Genomic DNA, 10,687 nt, shown 5'->3' with positions numbered 1-10,687 from the left:
TATATATTAGTAATTTAGTATTGTTATTTAGATATTAGTATTATTATTTTTATTGGTGTTCTAATAATAAATTTTCTTTCAACTTACTTTCTTTTTCATGTAATGAGATTAATTGTATGACAATAAAGGTGTCATCATATTAGAAAAAGGCTTAGAACTTGGAAGTTGATCGGAGTACTTTAGAGTGAAAATTTTGGTAATAGAGCTTGACTTTATGTTATGTTTGTTGATTTAGAGGGTGTTTGATTCAGTTGTTGGATGCAGCTAATAGCTGATAGGCATCTAAATAATAGAATCAAGTTATTTGGTAATTCCTTTAAAATGGCAATTGATAACTGATAAAACACATTTATCAGTTGCCTTTTCTATCAAATCTACAATATGAGTTGTTTGACAAAAATACCCATAAACACAATTCTCCCTCTCTCTCTCTCTCTCTCTCTCTCTCTCTCTCTTTTTTCTTTTTTCTTTTTTTTTTTCTTTTGTCTCTCAGAACAATAATATTATAAGAATATTGACAACCATACTTTTTGAATAACTCTTTAAGTATATATATATATATATATATATATATATATATATATATATATATATATATATAACAGTAAAAGATGAAAATAATTTATTTAATATTAGAAGAATTCATTCATCCTATTTTAATTTGTCACTCTAATTTCACTTTCTTTTTAACATTTATTTCTTTTATTTTTTCTTAAATTATTAAATTACATTTTTTTAGATTTATTTATTTATTTATTTCAATAATAAAATAAATAATATTATATAATAAATTAATAATTATATATTTATTTCAATAGTAAAATAAAGTATAAAATATACCTTATCAATCATTTTACATATCAACAGTAATAGTCATATACAGTTTACCAAAGGTTTAATTGCCAAAAAGAAACCCTATAATTTGGTAATTTTTGCAATTAAACCTTGAAGTTTACACAATTATCAATTAACTCTTACGTTTAATTGATATCTCAAATTAAATCAACTGTCAAAAAAGCATTAATATACTTAACGAAATTCCATATAAACTGCCATATCATCTTTGAAAAAGTCACATCAGAAGTTCAAAATTTGTGTTAATTGCCAAAAAAATCATGAAATTTACTAATATTTGTAATTAAATTATGAAGTTTACATAATTACTGATTAAATCCTCACATTTTATTGACGTTTCAAATTGACCCAACCATCAATAAACCATTAGTAAACTTCAATAAATCAGAAATCAAATGCCAAATTCTGTTATGTAGATACAAATACACTATTTCATTTTAATTAAACTATACATTCAAGCCAATATTAACAAGTTTGTTAACTGTTACTGTACATATGCATAACAACAAAATACAACCTTGGAAACAAAGCAAAATAAAACAAAATCAAATTCTTCGTCCTCTGCACAATCAACTCTTTTTTCAAATAAACTATTTTTTCCTTTAAATTTTTTTTGGTCTTTGTTAACATTTTAACTCTGCTTTGTATATCATTAATTAGTGTATCATTTTAATCACACTTTTCACTGAGTTGCTCCATTTTGAGTGATTTTGTTGTAAATCTCCTCCAACTCTATAACTCTCTCTTTAACAGCATATCTTTATTGAAATAATTGTGTAAGTAGCTTATTCTCCCAGCCATTGCAAGGTAGATCAAACCAATGGAAGAAAGAATAGTCATTTCTAAAACAGTTATTTTTCTAAATCAATTATTCATTAATATTAGATATAAACAAACTTATAATAAAGTATAGCTTCCAACCAAAATAGTCAAAATAAAAACCATTACGATTACCTTCCAAGCATCACATACTAACGGTTTTATTGACTGTTGTGTCAATTTGAGACATTAATTAAACTTGAGAGTTTAATTGGCAATTATACAAAATTTAGGGTTTAATTGCAAAAATTAGCAAACTTATAGTGTTTTTGGCAATTAAACCTAATTTAGGGTTTCTAATGTGACTTCTTCAGTGATGATATGGCAACTAACGTAGAATTCCTATTAAGTATACTAACATTTTATTAACGATCGGGTCAATTTGAGATATCAATCAAACGTGAGGATTAATTAGCAATTATGTAAACTTCAGGGTTTAATTGCAAAAATTGACAAATTTCAGAGTTTTTTTGGCAATTAACCTTTTACCAAATACTTAACATAAATCAGCTACAATAAAATATCTGCTATCAGTTATCAGCTAACAACCAATCTAAACATGCCCTTAGTATTATTTTATATTTGGGATAGAAATATTCTATAACTTATTATGGATGTTTGATGCTAACTTATATTTTTTTATATGAGGATTATTAGTTTGAATTTAATATTTTTCTTGAATAAGTATTTATTTTCATGCTAGTTTGTTGATATTTTATTTTGATATGAGTATTGTTATTTTAATGTTAGTACTATTATTTTTATTGTTTTTTTGATGTTAGAAATTTATAATTTTTTTTATATAATTTTACAAGGAATAAAATAATATTATAATTTTGGGTGTAGGAACCAAGAACCAAACTAAAATTTGAACCGAATTAGAACAGAAAGTAGAATCAAAGCTAAACCAAAAATACTAAGAATCAAAGTTTGATTTTAATTCTGATTAAAAAAAATGACAAAACAAAAGTTTGATTCTTGTTTCAATTGTTACAAATAACCAAATTAGAACAGCACACCTTAATTTCATTTGGATTTGAGATATATACCCTTTTCTATATTTAACTCAAGCAACTTGAATTCTTGAATTTGAAGAACAATAAGCTTACAGGTCCTATTCTAACAACCTTGACCCATAAACTTAAACTGAAAACTCTTGACCTTGCTCAGAATCAGCCCCAGTAATGAAAATAATATGCAATCTCGTATTTGTTTCTCAGTAAATTTAGAAGAAGTCTCGGTAAAATTAAAAGAAGAAGAAGATAAAAGAAAATGGGATGAGTTCAATAAAACGACTTGTTTATGTCTAAAAGGGATGAGAGAGAAGAAAGTTAAAAAAAATATATGCAAAGTGCATATGTAAGATAAGTATTTGATTAATTGATCATCAACACATCTTCTGAAGGATAAACTATAAAATGAAAATGAAACTATGTACGTCCAATGATTTCTGATAATGAGTTTTATGTAAATCTCATCATAATTTAATATATAATTATTATATTAGATAAAAATATAAAAGGTAATTTTTACTTATATTTGGGTGTAAATAAAAAATTTTTTTATTAAAGCAGATGCTTTAGTGTTTATTTGAAATTACTTTTGGAGAACTAATATTATTTTTTTAATACAAATATTATTTTAAATATTATTAAAAAAATAATAAAAAATTATTTTATTATTTTAATAATTAAAATTTATTAGATTTAATTTTAAATTATTTTTAATACTCTTTAATATATTTTAAAAATAATTTTTTTAATAATAATTTTAATATTAATGCCAAATAGACCTTTGGTCATCTAATAGCAAAATTTACTTAATTCCAATTTTTCAAAGATGAAGCGTGGGATGGAACTTTTTGAAATTTCGGGTCGACAAAATATTTTATACATTGCTCCTGGTCAACGTGGATCTGTCACCAATTACATTGCTTCCCTCTGAATCGACTTGGTAATGGAATAACAAGAAAGTGGAGTCCCCGTTCAACTCTTTTCTTTTCTTTCTGGTAGCTGTCATTCTTTCTTTCCCTGCAATCAAACGACGCCGTTGTCAAACACTTCTGTTTCTACCAAACACCTAAAGTTCGCGTTGTTGTCCCCCTCGCTCCCTCTCTCTGAGAATCAGCATTGCGACAGTGAAAATGGACTCCGGCGGCGGTGTCTTGGTAAACTTTACGTTTCTCTCAATTAAAGCAAAAAAAGAGACAAAAGCAAATTCGTTTTCGCTTTATTCCAATTCTATCCAATGTTTCTACTTGCTTTAACGTCTTGGTCAGTTGGCTTCATCTTCTACTGCGGTGGAGCAAATGGGTGGTGGAGGAGTAAGAGGTATGAGGAAAAATCCAACAATGATTTGTGCTCCAATCATGGCGGATTCCGTCGATAAGATGATCATTGATTTGAATAAGGCCAAAGCTAGCGGTGCTGATCTCGTGGAGATTCGATTAGATAGTTTGAAGAGCTTTAATCCTACTGAAGACCTTAAAACCCTTATAACTCGTTCTCCTTTGCCCACTCTTTTCACTTACAGGTTCGCCTGAACTCAGATTCACTCTCTCTCTCTCTTTCTCTCTCTTTAAATTACTTTTGCTGATATCTATTTTCCTGATATGGATGGTTTTAACCTTTTAATTCTCGAAGCTGATTTAAAAAGTGTTTTTCTAGACCAATATGGGAGGGAGGTCAGTATGAAGGTGACGAACCCAGTAGATTGGATGCTCTTAGATTAGCCATGGAGTTGGGAGCTGATTATGTTGATGTTGAGCTTCAGGTTGCTTTGCAATGAATAATTTTTAATTTGTTATGGTTTGAAAATTGGCATTGTCCAATTATGTTGAAGATTTATGCTTGTTTACTTGTCTTTTTTGTTGTGATAAAATGGATTCAATTCAATTCTCCTTTGGCTTGGATGGTGGGCTTTGCTTGCTAAGAGCAACTTGCAAAAGTCATTATTTTGTTTTGATTTTGAATGTAGAATTGGGAATTGAAAATTCAATGCTCTGTTTTTGTTGTTGTTGTTTTATGTTTCTTTGCGAAGGTTGCTCGTCAGTTTAATGACTCCACACATGAAAAAAAACCTGCGAAGTGCAAAGTCATTGTTTCTTCTCACAACTATCACAACACCCCATCTGTTGAGGAGCTTGGCAACCTTGTGGCAAAAATACAAGCTGCTGGAGCTGACATAGTGAAGATTGCAACAACTGCCTTGGATATTGCTGATGTTGCTCGCATTTTCCAAATAACTGTCCATTCTCAAGTAAGCAGCATATGTAATATGACGTTTTTTTGAACTTGAGTGGGGTGTATAATGTCTCCCTATCATAAATTGGAAGAAACTTTCATTTTCTCTGTATTGCTCTGTGGCTAGTACCTTGTTATGCCAGAAAATAAGAATCAAATGATGAATGGCTAACATATAGGCATCGGAGTAAATCATTTGCAAGAAATGGATTCAATTGAATTCTTGCAAAATCATGCTTGATTTTTATTTCTTTTAAAATGAAAAATTTTTTAAGTTAAAAATAATTGAATTCTTTCATTCTAAACATGAGAATTAACAAAAAAAAAAAAAGTCAATTGAATTGAATTATTGTAAAATTCTACATTCCAAATAAGGGGATAAAGAACATTGTGTGAAAGTAGTTATACTAGGTACTTGAATAAACCTCAAGTTACAAGGAATTACGGAAAGGAAATAAATTGCTATTAATATGTTTTGGCCTTTGACAATGACTAACAATACGTAAAGCAAGTTGCTATGGGTTCTCTTACATTCTGGTTTTGATTATTCATGAAAGTATAAGATCATTTTGACTAACCAATAACATGTTTTGACTTTTGACAATAGCATAAGGGAGGACTTCCCTGGAAAGTATTTCATTAAAGTATGTGACCTTATGGAACCATTGGGAGCACAACACTTAGAATATTCCAAAATTTATTATGATCTACTATCTTACCATTCAAGGGATCTATCAAACTAGGATATCCCATCTTATACGTGCCAAATGGCATTAAAAGTTTGACATTGTTTTTCTCTAATATATTTTTCTCTTTCCTGGAGGTTTCTATTTACTATTTGGCAAGATAATAACTCTAGAATTTTATCATTTTATGTTTTTCTATAATTTAATGATTTATTTTGACAACATTAACTACAATTTTCAGGTTCCAATAATTGGAATTGTTATGGGTGAGAGGGGTTTGATTTCACGGATACTTTGTGCAAAGTTTGGTGGGTATCTCACTTTTGGCACTCTAGAGTCAGGAATAGTTTCTGCTCCTGGTCAACCAATGATCAAGGATTTACTGGATCTATACAATTTTAGATCAATTGGACCTGATACAAAAGTATATGGCATTATTGGAAAGCCTGTCAGCCACAGCAAATCACCTATTTTATACAATGAAGCATTCAAGTCAGTTGGATTCAATGGTGTGTATGTTCATTTGTTAGTGGATGACATAGCCAATTTTCTCCAGACTTTCTCATCCACAGATTTTGCAGGATTCAGGTTTTATTTCTATAAGCATTGCTATTTGGTAAAATATAATGTTTCTCATACATCTAACATCTTGCTTTGGTTTAATCAATAAACATTTTCTAGTGTTTCACATTCACTTCTTTTGGTGGGTAAGATCTTTGACTGGCTGATGTAGAACCAATAGAACGCAAAGGGGAAGTGAAACAAATTCTTAATTGTATCATTTTTCAAAATCAATGATAATCATAATAGTAGTCTACCAAAATACCTTGATAACTTAGGTATATATAGTAGAATTGTTAATTTTACTATTAATAGGATTAGGAATGAGAAAATCCTAAATCAACTCTAATTATCATTCTAATTAGGCATAAGAAGAGAAGATGCTTGTCTTCTTTTCTAGACTCCAGGATCTGTGTGGGAGATGCTGCTTGTGTTTTTATTTTTTGCTTTCTTGGGTGAAGAACCTGAGCTGCTTCTTGTACTCCTTCTCGGCTTTTTCAGACTCCAAGACCCATGTGAAGGATGCTGCTTGTGTTTTATTTTTTGCTTTCTTAGGTAATGGGCTTGTAGTTAAATGGTGGATTCCTTCTCGGCTTCTTTAGGCTCCAGGATCTATGTGGGCCTGCTGCTTCTGCTTCTCAACTTCTCCAGATTCCAGGATCTGTGTGGGGATATTGCTTGTGTTTTGCTATCTTGGGTAATGGGCAGGTGCATAATAACAGCGTGAACTTGGCTTACAAGTCTAGTGTATCTGAAATCCGACCTATTGGGTTTGGGCTTCCGGGGCATTGGATGGTTTTTCCAATGGCGGGAATGGAATCGCTGGTGGACAGCTAGTCGCGGGATGTTCAGATGTTGGAGACAGTTGAGTTTCGGTCGATTCATGATTCAGGTTGGAGACCAACCCATTCAGATCTCCGCTTTTGGGCTACTTCAGGTGGTAAGATTTGCTCCAGTGAAGTCGCATGCGGAATGGAGATGGCGGTGCTGTGTTTTGATGGCCGGACGGTGGTTGGTTAGTGAAGACAGTGGCTGGGGTTCTTTTCTGTTTTGTGATGGGAGTTTCTTTTTTTTTTTTTTTTTTTTTTTTTTTGTTTGATCAAACAAAAAACAGTAAATGAGGGAAGCAAAGAAACCAAAAACTCTGATTGGGTGATGGCGCAATGGTTAATGAAGGCTTAGGGAATAGAGGGGCTGTGTTGAGGAACTTTGGGAATTTTCTTTTTCTCAGGAAGCTAGGGAAAGAAACTTGAGTTGGGTTCTAATTGCACAAAGGTAACAGATCAAAGAGGCTCTAATACCAAATTGATATAGAACCAATTGAACGCAAAGGGGAAGATCTACAAATTCTTGATCGTATGAATTTCAAAATCAATGACAACCTTAATATTGTCTATCAAAATACCTAGAAAAATTGGGTTTATATGGTAGAATTGTTAATCCTAATAAACTAAGATTAGGAATAAGAATAATTAGGAATCTCAAATCAACACAAAATTAAAATGCTACTTCGTATATCTTTTCCTAAAATAAATAGTCTCAAAATCCCGAGAAGACATTCCTGCATCACCGGGTCATGACTAAAGAGGGGAAAAAAATAATCTCGTATGTGTTGTTAATTGGTATTGTGAATTGTTATATATGCTGCCACTAATTTTATATGCCATTCATGTTGCTTAATGATTTTTTTTTTTTTGCAATATAAAACTTTTGTTACTAAATGCTTTGTAATGATATAGATGGTACTGTTTTCTAAGCGCAGTTGTACAATTCCTCATAAGGAGGCTGCCTTAAAGTGCTGTGATGAGGTTGATCCAGTTGCAAAGGTAATGATTGCTTCCGGTTGAATAATTAATAAAGCTTAGTTTTGTAAAGGTGTTCAATATTTTATTTAGTGATGAAGGTAACTGATATGTTCTTAATCAATTCTCACAGTCAATAGGAGCCGTTAATTGCATTATAAGGAGACAAAATGATGGGAAGTTATTTGGTTACAACACAGACTATGTTGGTGCCATTTCTGCTATTGAGGAGGGACTGCGAGGTTTTGTTGTTTTTAACAAGCTAAGCGTACATTTAATGTGAGTGGTTTTTCCTTCGAGATGCTTATGTCTACATGTTTTGCAGTTTCACAAAATATAAGCGGTGCAGCCGGTTCACCTTTAGCTGGTAAGCTGTTTGTGGTCATTGGTGCTGGTGGTGCAGGCAAGGCACTTGCTTATGGTGCAAAAGAAAAAGGTGCAAGGGTTGTGATTGCCAATCGCACCTATGGTAAGCTTCCTGCTTGAAGTCACCTTTTGTTATATTTCTATTAATTCAAAATGTTCTACCAGGCCTTCATATTTCTAATTAATGTTGTGTCACTTGTTTGTGCTAACATGCGGTTAGATCTTTCTTTCCTTTTAAACACTTGAAATTTATGTGTATATATATCAAGTATATGTCTTCTTGAGATAAATTCAATGGTATATTTTGCAATTGTAATAAGTTAGATGTTATATTTGTGTATATTCACTTATTATTACCTTCTGTTTTTCCACTTGACAACAAAGTATTATTTAACAAGATTTTCTCTCCTTTTTCCGTTTTCCCCTATGTTATTTGACTTGATGATGACACATGATTTTTTTTTTTTAATTCATTTTGACTTCAAGATCGAGCAAAAGAACTTGCAGACATAGTTGGAGGAGATGCTATATCTCTTGCTGATTTGGATAATTTCCATCCGGAGGATGGCATGATTCTTGCAAACACGACATCTATTGGAATGCAACCGAAAGTTGAGGAGACACCAGTTGCTAAGGTACCCTCTTTATCATTCTGTTTTTTTCATTGTGAAATGATATGTTGCTCCTTAATTGGAGAGAAGTGTTAAGGTTGATATCATCTTAGGGGTCATTATGATGCAGATCATACTCCTAGGGATTTCAGGAGTACATATTTTTGGAAAAAATATGGAAAATAACTCGGCCTATATATAGTGTTTGTGCTCCTAAAATATGTACTTCTAAAATCCCTAGGAGTACGTTCTGCATCACATTAGCAATTTAAACTGTTATACCTGGACTTTCGCTTTTAAAAGCCATATTGATTTGTGACAAGATATTAACATGTGACCAACCTTGTATGTATTCATGCTTGCTTTTGTTCGATTTCTGTAGAACTAGAAACATTTTCTACGCTCAAGCAATTTATAGCATTCAGAAGTCATTGCTTGTTAACCCATAGAAGATATTATCTTTCAGAAAATTGAGGTGGTGTGAAATGTATGATTGGTATTATTAAAAAAATGATAAGAGAAGAAAAAGGTAAAATAAGAAATGCATACTGATGAAAAATGGTGTAGATTTCATGCATTTGTGATGCGATCTAATCTAAGAAAGTCATATAGGGGATGCCTTTGTTATATCCTCAAAAAAAATAATTAGAAGGGAGGACTAAACATGTCTTGTATGGTAAAAATGGCATGACAAGTTATGAAGGAATAAAGGACGTCCAGCCCAGATGGATGCACCCTTGCTTATGTATTTTACATCTTAGAAGTTTGAGACATTTTTTGACTTCCTATTGAAGTAACTGTACAAAGTTTTCAAATATGATGCAAGGATTTAAGCGACTCCTATTTATGCAGCCTGCGTTGAGATACTACTCACTGGTCTTCGATGCTGTTTACACCCCTAAAATTACCAGACTCTTGAGAGAAGCAGAGGAATCTGGAGCCATAACAGTTTCAGGGTTGGAGATGTTTATTGGGCAGGCATATGAACAATTTGAGAGGTTCTCTGGATTACCCGGTAAGATTAATTTTATGGTTCATAAAAAATTGTTATGCTCGCTTAGAATCATAAATAATTTATGAATTCATTTTGATTTATTTAATTTGTGTCATTGTCTCCTTGCAGCACCCAAGGAACTCTTTCGGAAAATTATGTCCAAATATTAATGGGGTCTCATGGCTAATCTTATGAATGTGGCTGGTTTTTCTTTTCCATGGTTGAATTAAAACATCTTCTTTTCCTCTTTGGAGATTCTTGGGGGAGGGAGAAAAGGAAATGCTTCTGCAGTTTGACCATTAATTATTCTGAAACTCATTTTTTTTACCTGATGGAAATATAATATAATTCCTACACTCCAGGATGCTTTAATAAATAAGAATTCTTTACGCTAGAATGTCTACAGCTTCATCTTGGGAACAGTTTTTATTAATGGCCCTCTCTAGGAATTCTTCCTCCTCAAATTATAGGTTACATGGGAGTGCAATAAAAACTAGTGCACTGCATACTCACAAAAGGTAGAATCTTGAATTTAAAGAAGTGAAACTCACACCGTGAACTTTTATATATATATCGAGTGCACCCAATAATTTGTCATTCTTAGGAATGGGTTCTTAAAAAAAAAAAAAAAAAAAAGTTCTTTTTGCATTTACATAGCCATTGGATTGACCTGCTTAGATGTTATGATAACTCTTCTAGCCCAGGGAAACGAACTTATACTATAGTCATCTACACATATCTGGTTATTTGC

General features: G+C 31.7%; 1 protein-coding gene across 1 annotated transcript; it reads left to right on the top strand.

Moving 5' to 3' along the window:
- Positions 1 to 3,527: 3,527 nt before the first annotated feature.
- Positions 3,528 to 10,333, top strand: LOC110649444 (bifunctional 3-dehydroquinate dehydratase/shikimate dehydrogenase, chloroplastic). The gene is made up of 11 exons (XM_021804018.2): positions 3,528 to 3,841; positions 3,953 to 4,206; positions 4,341 to 4,446; positions 4,714 to 4,932; positions 5,844 to 6,190; positions 7,926 to 7,989; positions 8,099 to 8,207; positions 8,291 to 8,434; positions 8,818 to 8,966; positions 9,795 to 9,957; positions 10,066 to 10,333. Exons 1-11 carry the CDS (start codon positions 3,818 to 3,820, stop codon positions 10,104 to 10,106), a joined length of 1,620 nt encoding a protein of 539 aa, XP_021659710.2. The 5' UTR covers positions 3,528 to 3,817; the 3' UTR covers positions 10,107 to 10,333.
- The last annotated feature ends 354 nt before the right edge of the window (positions 10,334 to 10,687 follow it).

The sequence above is a fragment of the Hevea brasiliensis genome, chromosome 7 (genome assembly GCF_030052815.1).
Source record: "Hevea brasiliensis isolate MT/VB/25A 57/8 chromosome 7, ASM3005281v1, whole genome shotgun sequence".
Classification (NCBI taxonomy): Eukaryota; Viridiplantae; Streptophyta; class Magnoliopsida; order Malpighiales; family Euphorbiaceae; genus Hevea; species Hevea brasiliensis.
The sequence above is the reverse complement of the archived record's forward strand: the minus strand, read 5'-3'. Positions and strand labels throughout refer to the sequence as shown.

Coding starts and splice junctions, on each gene's coding strand:
- LOC110649444 (XM_021804018.2), top strand. CDS start 3,818: ATGGACTCCGGCGGCGGTGTCTTG. Junction 4,933..5,843: donor AAATAACTGTCCATTCTCAA/GTAAGCAGCATA, acceptor TACAATTTTCAG/GTTCCAATAATTGGAATTGT. Junction 8,435..8,817: donor GATTGCCAATCGCACCTATG/GTAAGCTTCCTG, acceptor TTTGACTTCAAG/ATCGAGCAAAAGAACTTGCA.